General features: G+C 45.0%; 1 protein-coding gene across 3 annotated transcripts in view; it reads left to right on the forward strand.

Moving 5' to 3' along the window:
- SQOR (sulfide quinone oxidoreductase) overlaps positions 1-22,769 on the forward strand; it is a 52,653-nt gene that overhangs the window by 14,450 nt on the left and 15,434 nt on the right. For all 3 annotated transcript variants that reach the window (XM_045812254.2, XM_045812253.2, XM_045812255.2), the window contains 3 exons: positions 12,415-12,665; positions 15,129-15,299; positions 22,192-22,245. In XM_045812254.2, the coding sequence (XP_045668210.1) occupies positions 12,432-12,665; positions 15,129-15,299; positions 22,192-22,245 (459 nt within the window). In that variant the 5' untranslated portion in view covers positions 12,415-12,431. The remainder of the gene's footprint in view (positions 1-12,414; positions 12,666-15,128; positions 15,300-22,191; positions 22,246-22,769) is intronic.

Below are 22,769 nucleotides of genomic sequence, written 5' to 3' on the forward strand. Positions count from 1 at the left end.
GAAGTAAGTTTCTATTTATATCTGTGGCATTTTATAGTAGCATGGACGGACTAAGACAATTACTGAGATCCTTCGTTGTGGCAGGCACTGTGCTAGGTGCTGAGACTAACACGGTGAGCATGTCACATGGGATCCTCGCACTGACAGAACTTACTTTCCAGGGAGAATGGACTACATGGTGCTCCCTTGTCCCCCCATGACTATACCGTCCTGAAATACCCTGAACTCAGCCATGGCCCGACGTCCAGTCTAGGTCGCACTTGCTCTATTCCCTCCAGCTCAAGCCGATTCTATAAATTGTGTTACCTTCCTTGCCCTTCTTGGAACTTTCTTGTGATCACTCAGTTATTTGTTGGCATTTTGATGCATCTCTTTTCCCAGAGAGATTGAAACCTCTTGGTGGTTTTGGACTCTGGTTCTAGATTCCGGCTGTGTCTATCCCCACTGGACTGTTCCTGTCATCCCTGGGATGGTCAAGATGGTGGTAGCAGGCAGAAAACCTCTGTAGTCGACCAAGAGTGTAGCATCGAACTCTCTGGCCACCTCCCTGGGAACAGTTGCTAAAAAACGGGCCACCTTTATCTTCTACACCTCCATCATCTCTGGGTTAGTGGAAGGAGTGTTAGGGTTGATGTTCAAAAATCTGGGTTTATATCCAAGCTCTTAGATTTAACTAGAATGTCACTTCTCTGAACCTCGGTTTCAGCAACGGTAAATGGGAATAACAATACCTACTTCATGGGATTGTTGTGAAGCTTGAGCAAGATGATGCATCGGTTTCCGACTGCTGCTCTGACGGATTACCATGGACTTGGTGACTTAAACAACACAAACTTCCGTTCCTACAGTATGGTAGCTCAGAAGTCCAGCATGGGTCTCACTAGAAAGTCAAAGCGCCAGCAGAGCCACGTTCTTTTCGGAATTTCCAAGAGAGAATCTGGTTTTGTTTTCGTTTTTTCCCTTTTCTTTTCCAGCTTCTAGGTGCTGCCCGCATCTTTGGTTCGTGAACCTCTGCCTCCATTATCATAGCCAGCAGCTTCGTATCTCTCTGACCTTTCTTGCAGAGTCACGCCTTACCTCTGGCCACAGCTGGGAAAGGTTCTTGGCTTTTGAGGATCCATCCCATCTGTACCTGGGCCCACCTGCATCATGCAGGCTGCTTTTCCCCTCTCAAGGTCTTTAACTTAATCACATCAGCAAAGTCCCTTTAGCTTGCAACGTAACATATGCATAGGTTCCAGGGGTTAGGACATCTTCGGGAGGGGGGATTATTCTGCCTGCCACACCGTTCATACTCTGGCCCCCAAAGATTCATGCTTATCCCATATACAAAATATATTCACTCCACGGTCCCCAAAGAGATCCCCGATCAGAGTATTAACTAAGATACAAAATCGACTTTGAGTCTCATTAGGTCCAAAGTCTCAGTTTCATCTTCTGAGTAATCTAAATTATGTATGAGTGAGGCTGTAGGTATGAGGCATCCTAGGGCACAATTCCTGTTGATTTGTGGGTCTGTGAAACCAAAGAAACACGTTATCTCCTCCTAAAATACAGTGGTAGCATAGGCAGAGGATAAAAGTTACATAGGATCTGGTTCAAAAAAAGGAAAAAATGTAAGGAAAGAAAGGAGTCAGTGGTCCCAAGGAATTTTAAAATCGAGTTGGACAAATTCCATTAGGTTTCAAAGCCTGGGAATAATCCTCTACGGCTCTGCGCTCCAGCCTCTGGGCCATCCTTGCTTGTCATGGAATGTGGCGAGTGTTTGCCACTTGGTAGTCCTAGTTCATTTTGGTTGAACACTTCTTCTCTTTTTTTATCTCTTTTCTTTCACATTTTCCTAAAAGCAGCAAGAAGAAATCTGGCTGCACCATCAACACTTGGCTTGGACATATCCTCAGCTAAATGTTCAATTTCTACTTTTCTACATAATTCTACTTTCCACATAACTGTAGGACACAATTATCTTAAGCTTCTGCTCCTCTGTCACAAGGGTCCCTTTTCTCTAGTGTTCAGTAACGTGTTCCTCATTTCATTTTAAACCCTCACCAGCAGAGCCTTTACTGTTTGTACGTCTATTCATCGTCTGTTCGTGGTGTTCTCTAAGGTGATTTATTTTTTTCCCCATTGTGCTCCTCACTTCCTCCTGAACCTTCCCCAACCTGGTTGTTGATAGTAATCATACTTTTACAGAGCGTTCAAGACAATCTAGACTTTTCTATTATGCTCTTCAACATCCTTTCAGCCTCCATCCATTGTCCAACTCAGGCATGGCCCAAAGTAGAGAGAAAATGGGGAGGAAATACCCCAACTACTCTTTCTGCTCTCTCGGCTAACGCTTACCACTGACTAAACCAACCAGAAAGCAGAGGGCAAGGGAGTCCTGGTGATGTTGTCAGCTGTTCAGGGCCTGAGCTGGGCAGAAGTGGGTGTGGAGTGGATGGAGCGGGTTGGGGGCGGGGGAATAAAGACTAGAACAAAAGTTTCAAAAAAGGGGCACCTGGGTGGCTCAGTTGGTTAAGCATCTGCCTTCAGCTCAGGTCATGGGGGTCCTGGGATTGAGCCCCGTGTCAGACTCCCTGCTCAGCTGGAGTCTGCTTCTCCCTCTCACTTTGCTCCTCCCCTCCCTTCCCCTCTACCCCTCCCTTCCCCTTCCCTCTACCCCTCCCTTTGCCTTTCCTCTACTCCCCCTCCCCTCTGCTCATGCTCTCTCTCTTTCAAATAAATAAAAAATCTTTAAAAAAAGGTTCGAAAACTGTTTAAGTATTCAAACCATTGACCTGATTTTTGTTATGCTAAGGTGTTATGCTAAGAAAGGTTTTTTGTTTTTTTTTTAAATCTTACTGATGATGTAAATGTCTACTTAAAATTTCTTCTAGCTTTTTTATGGCTTATTTTAAACATTCCAATATTCAAATTAGACCTTATAATATTTAAAAAAGACTTTCCCCTGAAATTTGACTTACCTTATTCTTGGCCTACGTTAGCATTCACTGGCAAGTCTGCTCTTCTTCCCTTCGCGCCTAAAGCTGATAGACTGGGAATGGGAGCAGGAATGGGATGGGGAAATTTCTGTCCATCAGCACAGGTCCTGGTGTGCAGCAGACACTCTGAATACTGGTAGAAATAGTCTCATCAGCATGTAGATTTCATGGAACGCTATTCTTTCCATAAAGATATACTGACACATTTAGCATAGCTAAATATAATTTAATTTGCAGATCTTTTGTGCAGGAAATAAACGTATAAATAAAGTAGCTTAGATTATGTTTCCTGATTTTGGGTTCTGCAAATTTAGCCACTGTATGACTGAGACAAGTTTAGCATAGGTATGAATATGCACATACATTTATATCCTGTAGAAAACTCATTCCTTAAACACCCTTCTGAGCACCTCTGGCTGATGACCCTTCCTATTTACCAAGGTTCAATGGATAAAAAGGAGGTGAAAAACCTTACCTTGGTGGAGAAGATAGCTCATTTAGGTAGAGCAGGTCATAAGAGTATGACAAAGGAAAGGAAAGTCCACTGCTCTAGTCTTCAGAGTAATTATTGCATTAAAAAAATCACACTGTATCTGTGTTGTTTAGTTGTAAAGCTTTGGCCCAATCACCCACATAATTATAACATTCCACTGTCATATGTAATTAGATTGCTTTTTAAATGCCTGCCACCTGACAGTTGAGTGGATATGTAAGGAGAAGGAGCAGAGAAAAAAATTGGTTGAACATATAAAATCTTCCAACATGTCAGGAGATGACTACTAGGAACAGAAGCACGATACACCACGTTGGGCCACGTGGGGAAGCACCTGGCAGGAAAATTGAGGGGAAGACATGGGCAAAGCCTATATTGTAGTTATTGTGAGGCAGGGGGAAGGGGCTGACCAGGTTTGGGGTTGGCTAAGCCCCAGTGGGGGCTTTGAATAAGTTTTAGTGGGCTTTGGGGCATAGGGGCAACCCCAGTTGTCTGATGTCTGGCGCTGGGATAATTAGGGCGTCGGAATATTGCCTTCTGGAGTGTGAAAGCCAGATGGAGGAAGTGGTGCAACATGTGGGCTCTGGATGGTTTGGTTTACATAACAGAGGTGTGCTCCCAGACAAGTTATTTACTCTCTCTAGGGGTTAGCTAGCACTGGAAGGGCAGTCTCACTAGGATTAGCGAGGCTCCCAAATGTCAAACAATCATAAAATACAATTAAAAACATTATTAATATAGTTGGACTCAAAACACCTCCAGGAAGTCTTCATAAAGTGTCGAATCCTGTGCCATTGATAAGTACTGCAAACATGGCTGCCTCCTTCATTCGTGCGTATTTCAGGGTAAGATGAGACCGTATTAAGGAACCATAGTATTTACGAGACAACGTTTGGCATTTTCTTGAGATCCAAAAATGATACTCATCCAGTCATAGTAACAATTTCCTTCCTGTGATTTTTCCGTATTTGGACTTGCCATTTTATAGGTTATGTCAGGGTATGATAGTTAATTTTATGTGTCCACTTGACTGGGGCACAGGATGCCCAGACAGTTGGTCCAACAGTATTTGGGGTGGGTCTATGGAGGTGTCTCTGGAGGAATGGGTGAAGCAGATTGCCCTTCCAACGTGGGTCGCCTCATCCAATCAGTTGAGGGTCTGAAGAGAACAAAAAGGCTGAGCCTCCTGCTAGGAGAGAATCCTTCCTGCCTGACTGCCTTGAGCTGGGACAGTGGTTTTCTCCTGCCTAGCACTCGAACCACAACATGAGCTCTTCCCGGGTCTCGAGCCTGCTGACTTTTGGACGAAAACCACACCATTGGCTCTCCTAGGTCTCCAGCTTGCTGACCACAGATCTCGGCATTTGTCGGCCTCCATAACTGTGTGAGCCAATTCCCAGGAGAATTCTCCATGTACCAGGGAAAGTGATGATGTTTGCTTTCCTTCTCTCTCTCACTCTTTTCTAGCTCCTCTGGTTGAATCCTGTTTTTATTTTATTTTATTTTTTATTATTATTTAATTTTCCCCCTTTTTTAATTGGCTGTGTACCCTTGAGAAATATAACCAGTCTCCTGCAGCCTTACTTTTTTCGGTTGTAAAATGAAGATAACGTGACCGCCTCCAGTGCCCAGCGCAGTGTCCGGCACATAGAAATCTGCCGTAGGATAGTGATGAACCAGCTTTACAGGATCTAGCTTCTGCTTGTCCAAAGAAGCCATAAGCGAGAGGGGGACTGGCAAAACTCAGGACTGGTAGAAGGAGAGAGTTGTGAGTCCAGAGGGGTGGGTGGGCAGAGTGCCCTAAAGGAGTGCAGTGAGCATTAGAGGTGGATTTCTCCAGAAGCACATGAAGTTTAAGCATCAGGGCCAATCTCTTGACCAGGTCCTTGTGGGTGCAGGGAGTTTCAGGAGGGGAGGGGCAGCCAGGTTGCAACCAGGAAGTATTTCTATGCTTGTATTTCTGATAAATTGCCTCAGGGAGATATCAGAAGAAAGAGTCCTGAGTCACTAAGAATCCAGACAGTTACTGTGATTTCTTCTCTCATTCAAAGTTAATATTAACTGTCCCATCTAATTTTGTATTTGTCATTTCGGTCCCTAAATTGTATAGGCTTAATGACCATAAAACCTGGATCTGCCCTTGCCTAGCGTCCTGCCTCTCTGGGAGATGGTGCGTGGGGCCACTTGGGGTTGTAGGCCTCTTGTGCCTGGCCAGGCCCTGCCAGCAGAGAGGCTGTCTCCAGATCTGGAGCTGCGTGAAGTCCTCCTCTGACTTGCTAGCTTCTGCTCCAGGGGCACTCAGAAAGACTGCTGTTCCCATCAAGGACTCACGGTGGCTCCAGCCCTGCTGCTGACTCATTGTGTGATATTTGGAAGATCACCTTGCCTCTCTGAGCCTCAGTTTGCCCATTTGTAAAGTAGTATCACTACTTCCAGTGGGGGCTCAGGTGTGGGCCCTGTGAGTAGCCGGGAGGGAAGTACGATTATAATTGTGTTGCTGGTTCTCATATCTCTATTATCTTGCTATTTCTTGAAATATGCCCACAACTTACCATTTCAGTGACTAAAAAGTAGAGCCACCGCCCACTCTGAGACACTGGTTTTGATTTTTGTTTTTTGCTGTTTCAGTCATTTTTTTTTATTGTGGAACTTTTCAGTTTATACAAAAATACACTGCCATGGTGAATGCCCTTATATATCCATAGTTGGCTTCAAATTATTATCAACTCATGGTCAGTCTTTTTTTTTTTTTTTAAGATTTTATTTATTTATTCGACAGAGAGAGAGACAGCCAGCGAGAGAGGGAACACAAGCAGGGGGAGTGGGAGAGGAAGAAGCAGGCTCATAGAGGAAGAGCCTGACGTGGGGCTCGATCCCAGAACTCCGGGATCACGCCCTGAGCCGAAGGCAGAGGCTTAACCGCTGTGCCACCCAGGCGCCCCAACTCATGGTCAGTCTTGTGTCTTCTAAGCTCCTACCTACTCCACCTCCCTGTAGTATTTTCAAGCAAATTCCAAATCATTTCAATTTTAAGAATCTCAGTATATATTTCTAAAAGTTAAGGGCTCTTCAAAAATTATATCAATGCTACTATTGTATCTCAACCTTCCCCAGGAAACGTAATGTTTTGTTTTTTCTTTCAATTTGTAGATTCCCTCCCACTCCACTCCACGGGGCAGAAGTTACTTTAAATTCGAATGTCAATAAAATTCAGCTGGTAGGCATTCTCCTTCAATTATCTCTTAGGTCTAAGGCTGTGAGAACTCAATTGAGAAATCAATTTGAATTAAACTCTACTGCTTAAATTAGTGATATAACCTTAGGGAAGTTCTCTAACCTTATACTAAATGTCAGTTTTCTCATCTGTAAAACGGGGATACTAAAATCCCTTTCCAAAGCTATTGTAAGGAGTCTCAGAGACAGTAAGTACAACTAGTAAACGCCTAGTAAAAGTAGCTATTATGAGTTTCTCCCTTTTCCCTATCAAATCCTGTCTTCTGGAAGTAATTTGGTTGAGATGTAACTGAGGATAGCTGTAGGGCCCATAGACGTAAATAAGCCTAGGAAGCCCAAGGGGGAGGAGCATGTGGAGGAGGAGGGGCCTTTCTGGAGCCTCAGCACCTGGGCACTAGGTGAAAGCCCCACCTGTGCTGTGTGGACAAGGCTCACTCGTGTCTCAGAGACTGGGACCCACAGGGATTCAGAGCATCAGGACAAAGCAGCTCAGAGTAAGCTTGGCCCAGGGAACCGGGGCGGAAAGGCAGGGTGGGAGGAGCAGACTGGGTGGCCAGAGCTGGAGGCTGTTCCTTATCTATTTTTCGCTTAGATTTTGGAAGTGTTAAGCTGACAAGTTAAAAGTTGGCTTTGTGGTTATTGAAACTCCCTGCTCGGTGGTAGGCTTGTGGTAAAGCAATTGTGAACCATACAAAGACCCACTGTTTGGGCAAGAGCAAAAGTAGCTGAAAGGTTAACTACAAGTCTTGCTGGCCTGATGGATCTTTCATTAAGAATGCTCTGAATAGGGGCACCTGGGGGGCTCAGGCAGTTAAGTGTCTGCCTTCGGCTCAGGTCACGATCCCAGGGTCCTGGGATGGACCCACATCAGGTACCCTGCTCACGGTGGGGGTGGGGTCTGCTTCTCCCTCTGCCTCTGCCCCTCCTCCCCATTTGTGTGTTCTCTCTCTCTCAAATAAAATCTTTAAAAAAAGAAAAAAGAATGCTCTGAATAATCCTTACTTAGAGGCCAGCTGTGTCTGAACTCAGCCAGGTGTCCTAGCTAACACCCAGTGAGTGGCATGTCACGTGGCATGAGATTGGGGAGATTTTGACCCAGGCGCTGTGCACGGCCACTGCACGAAGGGCCAGCAGTGGAAAGTGTGGAGTCCCAAAGATTTGTCTGGACCAGGGCCCGGAGCCAGCGGCCCGTAATGTAAGTAGGAGATGCCCAGGTTACAGTCATATCTTTCAGTCAGCAGGGATTTTACTTGGCCAGTTAGACTGCAGATAGAACAAAGCATTTATGTTGATCCCTTGCAGGGGGCACTCAAGTGATTTAGGATTAACTGAAGAATTTTTATTTAATTTAGAATCATGAAATTATTTAATTATAAAATGTATTACATGCACTTTTTAAATGAAAGTTAAATTTGCCTTACTTTTTAAGAGTGTGTATGTTTCACCTTGCAAGAATGTGAAGTGGCTGCGTTCTTCTGTATCGTTGGTAGTTAAGTCTTTTTTTCCCCTAGGGGTTGGAGGGGCAGAGAGAGAGGGAGAGGGAGAGAGAGAAAGATGGAGAGAGGAAATCCATCCATAAGCAGGTTCCACACCTAGCACGGAGATCACAGGGCTTGATCTCAAAACCCTGAGATCATGACTTGAGCCGAAATCAAGAGTCAGGTGCTTAACCAACTGAGCCACCCAGGTGCCCCTCATTGGTACTTAATTCTTATTTCCTAACCTAACAAGTAAATATGTTTTAGGCTATCTTCTTGAGAGACTACGAAGTCATATTAGATGTATGCTTCCTAATTATTTTGTTGACAGAAATATTCTGTTTCTTTTCTGATGACTTCAGGGTCAAGTTTGGCCTTTCTTTCTGTTTGCCTTCTGGTTAAGATTGTGTGACAGCTGCTTCCTGTCATTGTGGGGTTTTTTTTTTGGTTGTTGCCATAGATTTGGTTTAGGTCAATGTCAGAAATTCTTATTGGCTCCTGAGTAGTATTTTCTGACACCACTTCTAACATTCTCACACCAAATGTAGGTTTTTCTATCAACCAGTCTCTGACACCAAGGGGGTGTCCAACAATTCTGGCGTTAACTCCCAGAGTTCAGACCCCACAGGTTAAGGGCTCAGCCCCACAAGACTGCCCCCACTTCAGATGTCCTCTGTAAATGCAGTCCCAGGGCACCCACACTTTTACCTGGCTGACTACATATTTGGGGGTTCCCATGATCCCCCCCCTTTAGGTTTGATAATTCACTAGAATGACTCACAGAACTCAGGAAAACACTTTACTTATGCTTACCAGTTTGTTACAAAGTGTATTGCAAGTCAGAAACAGCCACGTTGAAGAGAGCGTAGGGATGGGGCCGGGGTGGGTGGCACAGAGCTTCCGTACAGCCACACCCTCCTAGCACCGGTCACTCACTCAGAAGCTCCCAGCTTCTCCCTCGGGGGTTTTTACTGAATTCAATCCTCAGGACATTCTGCTGATGGCTGTTATTAATGAAGTTGGGAGGACTTTGTGTTTATAAATACTGAATCCAGAAACAGGCTACGGGTGGCTGCTGAAATAGAACAGAACTAGCCGTCTTGGAGGAATGAAGGAAATATTTGTGTAAACTCTTCCTCTTTCAAGAGAAAAACTATGGTGTGTTAGGCTGGAAGGGGACTAGGAGGTTAAATAACCTTAGATGAAGTGCTAGAAACCAGAAACTTAGCCAGGCCTCCTTCTAGATCATTATTGCTTAACCCGGTTAAGATGTAGCCTCAAGACTGTAAAAAAATAGTTTCCCTTTTCTGGGAAGTGAAGAGTTTTGCGGTGATTCTGTCATTTTATGAATAACATGAAAAGGCAGGATGTGATCGCTATCAGTTCACAGTAAAATATACTCTTTCTTGGGGCGCCAGGGTGGCTCAGTTGGTTAAGCTTCCGACTCTTTTTAAAAAAAAATCTTTATTTATTTGAGAGAGAGAGACCAAATGTGTGCACGCATGAGTGGGGGGAATGGCAGAGGGAGGGGGAGAAGGAAGACTCCCTACGGAGCAGGGAGCCAGATGCAGGACTCGATCCCAGGACCCCCAGGATCATGACCTGAGCTGAAGGCAACCGCCTAACCAACTGTGCCACCCAGGCGCCCCCAAACTTCCAACTCTTGATTTCAGCTCAGGTCACAATCTCATGGTCTTGGGATGAAGCCCCACATTGGTCTCCATGCTCAGCGGGGAGTCTGCTTGAGCTTCTCCCTCTCCCTCTCAGCACTCACATGCTCGCTCTCTCTCTCTAAAATAAGTAAATAAATAAATCTTAAAAAAAAAATCTCTCCCCACGAAACAGCAACATCCTACTTGCTGATTTTTCTCCACTCCTCAATCATTAAAAAAATATCAAATGGCACGATTTTCAAAATGTAAAATCTAGAGTTCATTAAAGAAAACGTGAGAAAACCACATACAAAGAAGATGAAAAATCAATTATAGTTATATCAAAACATTAATAGTTAGGTGTCAGTACCATAAAAAGAAATAGTGTCCCTTTTCTGGGAAGTGTAGAAAATATATCTGGCTTTTTTTTTTTTTTTCATTTAACAGTATCATATAAGCAACGTTTTGTTGTTGTTGATAAAGATCACAGAGATAGTAGAGTACAGAGGTTTAGAGTAGAGGCTGTGGCACCAAAGTGCCTGGATTCAATTCATAGCCCACCACGTATGGGCTATATGATCTTGAAGTCACTTACCTGCTCCCTGGCTCGATTTTATCATCTGTAAAATGGGGATGATAATGGCATCCAACTCATAAACCGAATGCTTATGTAAAGGACTTAATACATGTTACTTATCAAAATAAAGATTTTATCATAACATTAATATATGTATATAGCTGACATTTTATAAAACAGAAAAGCAGAAGAAATCAAAATCACCTATTACCATGTATAACCATACTTAACCTTTCCCCCTGATGTTTGACATCCAGACTCGTATTCCTGCCCCTCCACACCATGTTAAATTGAATCAGTCATGAATTAGTGTTGGTTAAAACAGTCTGGGACCCGAGGCTTCCCTGGCCAGTGTGGAGCCTGTGGTTTTTTTCTGTAACCAGGATATAATCAGATCCAGTCCACAAACCAGTTAACTAAGGGTTCACCATATTAGGAATGAATATGTGAGAAATATCTTTGTAAAGGACTTTTTCTTTAGCGTTAGTGGTTATTTCCTTAGCCTCTAGGAATCCCAGAAATGGAAACACAGGGTCAACGGATGAGAAATGTTATTTTCTAGAAGGGTTGCACTGATTTTAAACCTGTAGCTACAATTTCTGAGCCTGCCCCACTCACTGTAGGCGCCCAAATCCCCCCACCCTCACCCCACCTCCCCTTGCTTCTCAGAGCTGAGATATTGAGGAATTGTTGGGGGTGCCAAAACTCTGGAATAGTTAATTCTGATCAAAGTCAGCACTCGGCTCCTCCTCCTTCCCACTGGGTCATTCCTCCCTCCTCCAGGGCCTTTCTTGTTTCCTTTCCCATCCTTTCCCCCTCTTGGCTTTGTTTAATCCCCTCACGTAGCCTTCCTCTTCTTTAGTTGGGGGGAAAATAATATAATTAAATTGTTCCTCTGAAGACGTTCGTGACCTTAGCAGCTAGAAGTGTTATCCTCCAGCTGGATACCTGCATTTTAGTAAAGGGTTCCTGGGGCATTGTTGAACCCAAAGGACTGAACTTGATTTGGGGCAGTGGAATACCCAGAGAGGGTGATATTTTGAGTCTGGGCCCTTCGAGTTATGCAAGTAGATGGTATGCAAGGTGGGAGGCCCGTCCTGTGGGTGGGGTGAAGCCAGGGCCAGTTTCTGAGAAGCCCTCACTTTCCTCACTGGCAAAGCACTAACTGCTCAGCACAGAAACACGGTTTCCTAAAGGTAAAGTGTCTCTGGGAGGAGCTGTGAAGGGGAGTTTGTTTACTGAATTGGACATAATGAAAGACCACCAGCGGCAGGTGCAGATTCTTTACATAAAGCATAACTTTATGATACCAGGCAGGGCTCCTTTTATGGCTGTTTTATCTACTGGTTGAAATTTCCAAGGGTGTGAAGGGCTTTTGCTTACGTGTAGCCAGTGATTTGATTACACTGCATGTCCGTGGGCAAGCAGAGCCAGGAGGCCTCTGAGTGCGGCCAAGGCCCCAATTACCTCGATCTGAGCTCTGAGTTGCAGAAGGTCGGTTTTTTAGGAATGTTTCTGTTTGGTCAAGGTCTTAGGTGCCCTTTATGGCAAGGAATTGTACAGGTGTCTCTCTGTGGACTCCTACATCTTTGAGGGACTAAAAAATCTAAGAAACAGTTAAAGAGGTGAGAGGTGCATGAGAGGAGAATGGGTGGCAGCTGGAAAACCACAGGATGCCCTAGATTTATGGACGGACAAGGATAAGTAGAGGCAAATTATTAGAACTTAAAAGGTGAGGACTACTTAGTTCAAACAAAGTCCCAGGTGACCTGAAAGAAGGAGGATGAGAGAAATGGAAAGCTTAACCAATTGTTAACTATCAGTGGTCTTCCCAGGAGACTTTTGACCACAGTCAGATGGGAAGATGGTCTTGAGAGCAGATGGTGGGAACCAACTAGAGCTGGTCAGACGCCAGCCTTCCCTTCCTCCCCGAAAGAAAATGCTTTGGTCCCATAGTGGTCCCTACTTACTCATAGACTTGTCTATTCCTTTCTAGCCTGATCCAGCCTGAAGATGACCCCACTGGCCACTGTGATGTCTGGCCCTCGAGCCAGGCTCTTTGCCTGTTTCCTCAGGCTGGGCACTCAGCAGGCTAGCCCCCTTCAGCTGCACACAGGGGCCAGCCTTGCCGCCAAGAACCACTATGAAGTGCTGGTGCTGGGTGGGGGCAGCGGTGGGATCACCATGGCTGCCCGCATGAAGAGGAGAGTGGGTGCGGATAATGTGGCCATTGTTGAGCCCAGTGAGGTAAGTCTCTCCATTTTGCGTGCATGCGTCTGTATGCAGGTGCGCGTGTGTTGGGGTAGGGTGTGGATGGCTGTCAGGCCCTGTTGCTGTCATGTTTCCAGCTTAGTGCTTCTTCTTGTGGGTGCAAAAAGGATTGGGAGAAGGTGGGGAGAGGGAGAGGGAGAGAGGACAGATCTCTAGGCTTTTATGTTCTTCTATGTATTAGTTTCTTAGGGCTGTGTGATTTAAAAAAACAGATTTATTCTTTCACAGTTCTGGAAGCTAGAGGTCCAAAGCCAAGGTGTTAGCAGGGTCATGCTCCCTCTGAAGACTGTGGAGGGGAGAGGGAATCTGTCCCATGTCTCTCTCCTAGCTTTGGTGGTTGTGGACAATCTCTGGTGTTCCTTGGCTTATAGCTGGCATCATTCCAATATCTGCCTCTGTCTTCACATGGCCTTCTTTCTGTGTGTCTCTGGTGTCTTCATATGACCTTCTTATAAGGATACCAGTCCTTGGATTTAGGGCCCACTCTAATCCAGCATGACCTCATCTTAACTTGATTATATCTGTGAAGACCCTATTTCCAAATAAGATCATATTCACAGGTACTGGGATGAGGGCTTCAACATATCTTTTGGGGAGAGACAGTTCGACCCAAAAAGCCCTCCCAATTCCAACCTAGTGTCCAGAGGAGGATCAATGGCCGTTGTACTTTCCTTTCTCTGTTCTAGTCTGGACAATGGGTGATGAGTTGAGGGGCAGGGAGGCCTCTAGGAAAGGTGTTAGTGGGATTGAGAAATTGAAGTACAGGGGATTATAAACAGATTGTAAAGCAGAAAAAGGCAGAGACACTGGGGAGTTAGCTGGGAAGGGTTTGTAAGGCACTATTTCATGCAAAACATTTTAAGATGATCCAGTAGCTTTCAGAAAAAATATTGCAGATTTTTGGTGGCTTGACTAATGTTTCCTGAGGAGCTAGGTGTGTACCAGTTGGGATCTGTGTCCTTGGGAGGGAAGCAAAATGGATCTAGTTCCTGTTTGGTGGGGAAGGCAGGTCAAGAAAAGCACATTCCTTTTCAAGAAGTTTACCCGGCCCCCCATGAGGCTGCCTGGGGCTTAGCCGTGGTCTCAGACTGGTATGCTGTGATCTGAGAGTGGAGTAGGGGGGTGTGTTCTCCATCATTTTCCTTCTTAAAATGACTAATTCAGGGTCAGTGTTTTAAATGAAATTGGTCTGAGAGCTCTATCAGGGACCTACGGTGTGTTGTAGCTAACCCATGGGCGGGTCTCCCACTGGGGCTAGTCCTGGTAATGAGAAGGGCTCTTCTGAGGCACTGGGCACCATTCGGGAGGCCAGAGTCATGCTGTCTTCCCCCTTGAGGAAGTGCAGGATGGAAGTCTTTCAAAGGTGCTGTGAGGGGCTCAGGTATTTGGACTTGCTCTCCTGTGTCTGGTTTAGTGATTGGAGGAGCTGATGCTTGTAGTCTGAGCTTGTATTCTTATTCCTTTTTCTGTTCAAGATGGACTTGAAATCAATGAGTTCTCACCACTGGAGACCATTGCCTCCCTCCTCTTTGATCACCTCCATTATTGGCTAAATAGAGATTGCAAAGCCATTTTTCATATCCTCTTTAACATCTCTATGGCTGGCAATTCTGTCCAGCCAGTTTGAGGCATTTTGGCAGTGTTGAGAGTTGTCGATCCCCCAGGCCACTCCATGAGTGGATTGGGATTCTCAGAGGCTGTTAGATCAATCTGCCCTTTGCCCATGAGTCTAGAACTTTCAAAACTAAGTTAGATCAAGAGAGGACCATCTGAAGCAAGAGAATTCTCGAAAATAGTGGAAATTTGGCATCATGGGGTAGGATCTGGTGCCTAGTGGCTTCGGGTATAAAACCTCTGAGAAGGGAAAGGAGGGAGTACGAGGGCAGATAGGGAGTGTCTGCCGTCCTCCATGGGCTTGGGAAACACATTTGGAAGTTAAAGAAGTTTTGAGACTCTTCAGAAGTGGTTGTAAACTTTCCAGACTTAATGTAGTCTCCAGATGGTTCCAAGGAACCATATTTAGGCTGCCAGGCTTAATTTTTCTTTATGTCTGTGCACATAAATATATCCATAATGTATGTGTGTGTGTGTGTGTGTGTGTGTGTGTGTGTACACATATACATGTATATATATATCCATGTACATGTTAAGCATCAAGTCAACTTTGAGCAACAAATAATATAATGGTCATGAAAGATAGTTGATGGCTTTTTTGGGATGATCTTGGCAGAATTCTTGTGTTAGGTGACTGCCCTTCAGAGCCTAACATAATGGGAGACACCAATAGGTGGGGAGGGGGAGACTAACCTTCTAAGGCTTTTTTATGTGATGCTTCAAGGGTTGGGAGGGATAACTGAGAGTCTAGCTCATGTACCTTTAACTGTGACCCTTTTGATCTGTCTCAAATTGAAATGGGTCTCCAAATACTTCGTTTCTCAGAGACATTTCTACCAGCCAATCTGGACACTGGTGGGGGCTGGTGCCAAGCAGTTATCCTCATCTGGCCGTCCCACTGCGAGTGTGATACCATCTGGTGTAGAATGGATCAAAGCTAGAGTGGTCGAGCTGAACCCAGACAAGAACTGCATCCACACAGACAATGGCAAGGAGGTAAGCATCGGGGTCCTTTGGCTTTTGTTAATCAGGGCTTGTGTTAACGCACAGCCATTATCACACTGCACAGCTACATGGAGAGAGAGCAACGTATGTGCATGTGTGTGCATGTGTGTGTGTGTGTGTGTATGTGGATCCTGCACGAGGTGGAAAGGTGTGTGGTGGATGGAGGATGGGATGGATGGAAGGAGTGAGTGATGTTGAACAACTAAGACATGTATTTGTTGAACCCACCCACTGTTGCTCAATTGCTTGATACTATCTTGCATCTGAATGTTTATCCCACAAATACTACCACTACATGTTAAAATAGCAGCACCTCCCTCCTTTTACCTTTGAAACAGCGGGCTTCTCACCAGGACAGTTGACCGCCCAGAGGAAGACTTTGGAAAATATCCATCCTAGTTACACTAGGGGGCGCTATGCCAGAGTTGTAAAGGACGGTGTGAGTCCTGATTGTGCGGGGCCGGGGGGGGGGGGGGGGGGGCTAAGGAGAATTTCTGTTCCTGAAGCTTGAGACTCTTAAGTGCTCAGTACTATTCAGAAGTCTGCTCCTATCACCCAGAGAGCAAAGCCCCTGTCGGGGTGAGAGCGGGATGGTGAGATGCCAGGCTTAGAAGCCATCTGCAGTGCCTTGTCCTCTTGGCTGCCGCCGAGCCCAGCAGTGCGGCAGGCATTTTCTCAGAGCTATAGAATCTGGGACTTGGTGGGGATCTGAAAGGTTTTCAAGTCCAACCCCTTCCTCTAAGCAGGGACTCATTGGCTACAGGCATTTGTACCCCTTCCTTGGGTCATGGATCTTTCTGAGCACCTGATAAAAGACTTATCTAGAAAATGCATATACATAAACCAATTTTTTTAAAAAAAGATTTTATTTTAAAGAGAGAGAGAGAGAGAGCACGTGTGCACACACACGGGGGAGGTGCAGAGGAAGAGGGAGAGAGTCCTAAGCAGACTCTCTGCTGAATGCGGAGCCCACTTGGGGCTCCATCTCAGGACCCTGAGATGATTAAATTTTGCATTTAATTTTGTTGAGTTTAGAGAATCTTTTTAAAAAAAAATTTGAGAGAGAGCACAATTAGGGGGGAGGGGCAGAGAGAGGGAGATGCAGACTCCCTGCTGAGCAGGGAGCCCCACCTGGGGCTCAATCCCAGGGCCCTGAGATCATGACCTGAACGGAATGCAGGTGCTTAACCAGCTGAGCCACGAGGCACCCAATTTAGAGATTCTTTGTAATCTTTTCCTAAACCTTGACCAGGAGTACCTGCCTTACAGCATTCATGACCCTTGGTTCTCTAGCTGGCCTGCCTGTCTGCCTTCCTCTTCCCACAAATATTTAAGCATCTTCCTTCCTTCCTTTCCTTCCTTCCTTCCTTCTTTCCTTCCTTCCTCCCTTTCTTTCTTTCTTTCTTTCTTTCTTTCTTTCTTTCTTTCTTTCTTTCTCTCTCTCTCTCTCTCTCTCTCTCTCTCTCTTTCTTTCTTTCTTTCTTTCTTCTTTCTTTCTTTCTTTCTTTCTTTCTTTCTTTCTTTCTCTTTCTTCTTCCTGTCTTCCTTCCATCCATTCCCCCTCCCTTCCTTCCTTTCTCTTTCTCCCTTTCTCTCCTTTCTCCCCTCCTTCCCTTCCTCCCTCCCTTCCTTCCTCCCTTCCTTCGTTCCTTCCTTCGTTCCTTTTAAAGATCTTATTTATTTGAGAGACAGAGTGAACAAGAGAGAGAGAGCACACGAGCAGGGGCAGAGGGAGAGGGAGAAGCAGGCCCCCTTGCTGAGCAGGGAGCCCAACTTGGGGCTCCATCCCAGGACCCTGGGATCATGACCTGAGCCAAAGGTAGACTCTTAACAGACTGAGCCACCCAGGCACGCCTCCTTCTTTCTTTTTTAAAGTAAGCTCTAGGGGTGTCTGGGTGGCTCAGTTGGTTGAGCCCCCTAGTCTTGATTTCAGCTCAGGTCATGATCTCCGGGTTCTGAGATCAAGCCCCAAGTCGGGCTCTGAGCTGAGTGTGGAGCCTGCTTGAGATTCTCTCTCCCTCTCCCTCTGCTGGCCCCCTCACCAACACGTGCTCTCTCTCTCTCTGTCAAAATAAATGAATGAATGAATGAATAAATAAATAAATGAATAAATTTAAAAAACAAGTAAGCTCTATGCCCAGCATGGGGTCAAACCCAGGACCCAGAGATCAAGAGTTGAATGCTCTACCGACTGAGCCAGCTTGGTGCCCCTATTAAGTGTCTTCTATAAACTAGATATGGTTTTAGGCATATATGAGTGAACAAAAAGAAACAAAAATCCTTACTTTCCTGGGTTTAATCTCGAGCAGGGGAGGGCATACAATAACCAATAGACATAATAAGTACATTATATAGTGCGCTGGAAGGCGACGAGTACCAATGAAAGTAAATAGAGCAGAGTAATTGAAATTGGGCCAGTGCGGGGAGGGATTGAATTTAAAGTGGGTTGGTATTTACACGTTCCCAGGTCAAGGAGTTCTCTGACAACAAGTGATCGCTCTCCATTTTTTTAGACAGACAGGTTACATCAAAATCATGGAGTCAGAATCTACCTTTCTGTAGCCTCTTTCATAGTCTTCCTTGGGCCCCCAGGGTGTTTTTGGCCTTAATGCCTTTCTTGTTCCTTGTTTTGTCCTGTAGCGTGGCCAAGAGTACCTTTCCATTTCTGTGGAGGAACCCTTCAACTATGAGAAGATGGCTCTTATCGTCTGTGTAAATCTAGTCTTCAGGTCGATTTGTGCCCTGTCTCCACTTTCCTCAGCACTTTCTCCTGTTCCATGGTCTCCAGTGCCCTTGTCGTTCTCTCTGCCCTGCTGTGGACATCATCTGTCCTGTTAGTGTCCCCGTGAAAGAGGTTGCCCAGAAGAGTAGGCAACTTTACAGAACAGCCCAGAATAGAGTGACGCTATTCCCTCCCACAACTGGATATAGCCTAAGTTAGCATTTGCCTTTTTAGCAACCGTTACCACAATGCTGATTCATGCTGGGCTTGAGGTCAGTTCAAACTTCTAGGTCTTTTTTTCACATGACCCAATGTCAAGTCAGGCTTTTGATTAGAATATATATAATAGATTAGGATATATATGCATATATATATACACACATACATATTTATAAAACACTTAAAAATTATTTCTCCCTGTTGATGAACTTATTCTCTCCAGCATCTCCAGGAGAGCAGACACTATTAAACGGAAGATTGTTCTCAGTTCACGAGATTGAGCTTTGGGGCTCATTTCCTTTGCCAGTCCACTGTTCTTGGGGCCAGAACACCTGTCTCTGACAATATATATCACCTCCTTGGTACAGCAGTGCCTGCCTCCTTGGTTAGACCCCTTTATATTACACATATAGCCTAGAGCTCTCTGTGGTTGGGTTTGCGCGCATCTCAAGAATCATAAACTTGTCTCATCTCTTGAGAATGAGAGGCACTGGTGGGTGTTCTCACTTCTGAGCCCTGCTTAGACATCTAGGGCTCAGACTCTTAGGAAAGTTGCGGTGTCTTGTTTTAGGGCTGGGGAAGAGGTTGGTGTAAACTGGCAGGACTTTCTTCCAAGATTTTATTAAGCAAAAGTCTGTTATAGCCAGATCTCGGAAATCCGCATATACCAACTCACGGGAAATATCATCTTGTTGGTTTTAGTTCATCTTTCCAACTTGCCTGGATCTTGTGGATTTATGATTCTGTCATCCAGTTACCATTTTTTTTCCCTAGCCATTATCCACGATGGCTTCATTTAAGTTCAAGGTTTTAATTTGATAACATGTCCCTTGAGAGATTTTTCTAGCGTGCATCAATCAACATTGTTTAGTGAATATTTTTTGCTAAAAAGTTACCAAAATTATTCCATGCTTAGTTTATACATTAGTATTTCTTCAAGACAGAGTTGAAAGCATTGCTGAAATCCAGACTCAATGTGTCTCGAACTCTTCCCTGAGGCAGGGGTCTGTTTGTCTGGAATGTGTCCCATAGGCTCTGTGTGGACTGGCCCTTTTCCTTCTCCAGACTTAACCTGGTTCTGGTTCCATTCTTTCTCTCTCTCTCCCTCTCAATCATCATTTCTGCTCCAGCACATTTTCCTCTCATTTGCTCACATGCCTTGGCCTCCTCCTTCCCCAGGACATTTGCACATGCTGAGCTTACCTCTTTTCCTAGCTAACTCCTACTTATCTTTACCTTAGATTTACCCCTTCAGAAAAGCCTTCCCTGACCTACTAGACTAGGTCAGGTTCCCCCTTAACACGCTATCACAGCATTCTATGATTTAGTAATTATTCGTGTGATTATCTGATAATACCTATCTCACCCACTAGACTGAGTTCTTGGAGGGGTGGGAGCAGTCTGGTTCAGTGTTGCATGTCCAGGACCTAGCACAATATGTCGCATAGGAGGTGCTCAGTAAATATTTGTGAGCAAATTGTGTCTCATTTTCTTTATCTGTATAAAATGGGACTAATAAGGAGTGCCTGGGTGGCTCAGTTGGTTAAGCATCTGACTCTTGATTTCAGCTCAGATTGTAATCTCAGGATCATGAGATCGAGCCCTGCATTGGGCTCTGCACTGAGTGCAGAGTCTGCTTGTCCCTCTCTCTCTGCTCCTCCTTCCACTCTCTCCCTCTCTCTGAAATGAATAAATAAAATCTAAAAAAAAGAATGGTAATAATACCACGTACCTCATTGGGTTGTTTTGAAGACTAAATGAATTAAAACATGTGAAAGACTTAGAACAGTGTCCTGCAGCTTGAATGCTCAAGAGATGTTATTTTTTAAAGAACACATGAAAAAAGGAAGAGGATATACTTACTAAGTATCCTCTGTGTGCCGGCATAGTGCTTGAGCCCTGGCTGACTGAGTGCAGTTTGCAATCTGTGAACCTACGTTGCTGTTTTTTTCCTAAATCACCAAGAGGCATTTCTTTAGTGGATGAGTCTGGAACATCCAATTTATTAGGGTGTTAGTATCAGAGTGCACCGCCCCCAATTCCCTGTAGAAAATTAGAATACGTGCCCGTATTATCCTTCTGGCAACGTCTGCACTGTTTGCTGTAATTGCTCAAAAGTCTTGTCTACAAGTTTTTGCAATTCCTTAGAATTTAGATCATCTGGCCTGGAAACTTGAATTTATTCAGAAGGCTTGAGGCTTTCTTTTTGTTCTTTGTTCTCTTTAGGGTTTATTCTCCCTTAATGATTTTGCGTGTGTGTGTGCGTGTGTGTGTGTGTGTGTGTGTGCGCGCGATATTAAGCTTGTCTGTTACTAGCCCTCAAAAATAATCAATGTTATACTCTAATTAAACAATCGGGACACACACAAACCAAAGGTTTTTCTTGTTGACCGTGTTCATGTTCTGTCTGTAGATCATCACCCCCAGACCCCATGTCCCATCTGACCCCATTTACCTTGAAGACTCAGCATAGCTCAGTCAGGTAGCTAATGGGCCTGCTACACTCTCCTGTCTATGGATAGGCAAATCGTACGGAGGAAGATGTGTATATTATCTGTGCACTTGGATAAATTATGTATTTCACAAACAACTGAAACCCATCTATTCATCCAAGAAATATTACTGAGTTCCTCATTTTAGTTTCGGGAATACGAAGACTAAGACATACCCTTGATCCTCTGGAGTATTCCGTGTAGTGAGGGAAGACATTATTCCTGTGTAACACAAGCATTGCTATAAAGCATCATGTGCACTGTGGTAAGGAAGGTCCCAGAAGGGGAATTGAATCATCAGAAGGCCTCACTATGGAGCTGATCTTGGAGCTGAGCCTCCTGGATCCCAGAGCAGGACCTCTGCAGAGACTTGCTGCCCTTGGCTCCTCAGCCTGAGCCAAGCACTCTCTTCAGCTGTGACCTACTCTTCTTGCTACTCTGCTTCTCCTTTTAGTACAAGATCGTGATGATTAATTATAACCCATTACTCCTTTGCTGGGCCCCTGACTTTCATTACGATCGTTCTCCAACTCCAGTTTTCTCGTCAAGTTCTGTTTCTTTATGTCCCTCTTGCTTACACTTTCTGGCCTCAGCTTTCTTCCTTATGATCTTAAACCCACATTTCCATCATGATAAATATGGATACTTTTGCCCTTGGCATGAGTAATCACCATTCATTCATCCATTTATTTTGGAGATTTTATTTATTTATTTGACAGAGAGAGAGAGAGCGAGAGCACACAAGCAGGGGGAGCAGCAGGCAGAGGGAGAGGGAGAAGAAGATTGCCCTGCTGAGCAAAGAGCCTGACATGGGGCTCGATCCCAAGACCCCAGGATCATGACCTGAGCCAAAGGCAGACACTTGACTGAGCCACCCAGATGCCCCACAATACCCATATTTAAAGAAGGGACTTTTAAGTTCTAAATAGATCATTAAGTAAGGTCATGTACATTATATCACATCCTTTTCCATGACCCTCAAAAGAGCAGTTTCTCACTTAGAGTATCGATCCAATCCGTATGGCAGGTCAGATTTGCCTGGGAGTCACACATGACTCTACAAATTTTAAAGTTGATTGTCTTTCAAGATTAGGAAGTGCATCCCCCACCCCTCAGCATGAGGAGGTGTTAATAGAAGCACCACACAAATAGTTGTGGCTTCTTTGTATCCCTTTCCACTGTGTAAAAACACAGGACTCTCAAGCCCTCGGGGCCCGGCAGGTCATACAATACTTGTGAGGCGCTGAGGCCTGAGAAACCGGGAATGGCAGACGTGATGGCAGGCGGGAGCGTGCCTCCCTCCCTGTCCCCTGCCCATCACCCACAGCCTCAAGGTGTCCACAGTAGAAAATGGAGGCATGGGGGTGGCCACATGGGGGCTGGGGCTGGTTAGCCCTTGGGCTGTCACTTCTGGGATCCTGGTCTAAAATACCATTGTTTTGTGTTGCAGATCTCCTACAAATACCTTATTATTGCTCTCGGAATCCAGCTGGACTATGAGAAGGTACCATGTGAAACCACTTCTGTGTGACGCTGGCCTACTTATGCCAAGATCAGATGCTGCCTTTAGTTGCCCTGTATTCATTCTGGCATGAAAGAGTTCTAAGGGATCCTCTTTCAGTTTTTCTTTTCTCAGCAGTCTTTTTATGGTTTTTAAAAAAATCTTTTAAGATTTTGTCAACGATGTCAACAATGATGATATGTTCTAGCTTTACGCTTTAATCCAAATTTAGCGTGTCCATGCCCTAATGGCAGTTCTTGCAAAAGAGCAGGCTTTTCCAGACTCACGAGAAAACTACCTTGCTGTGTAGGACCGAGTTGCCTCTTTTCTCCCCTCAGTTCCACGGCGTCCCTGCAGCATGATGTCCTGCTCCCTGGCTGGTCAGCCAAAGGGCGAGTCAGATCTCCTCTCTTTCTCTGACTCTCCCTGCCTCCCTCTGCTCCAGAGTTCCCAGGGAAGCAACTTGAATTGGATGAGGGGTCATAAACTGTCCTTTGTCACCAGTCTTCCTAAAAGGAACTTGGTTA

Source organism: Ursus americanus, chromosome 36, assembly GCF_024610735.1.
Source record: "Ursus americanus isolate L20-20 chromosome 36, mUrsAme1.1.p, whole genome shotgun sequence".
NCBI classification, from domain to species: Eukaryota; Metazoa; Chordata; class Mammalia; order Carnivora; family Ursidae; genus Ursus; species Ursus americanus.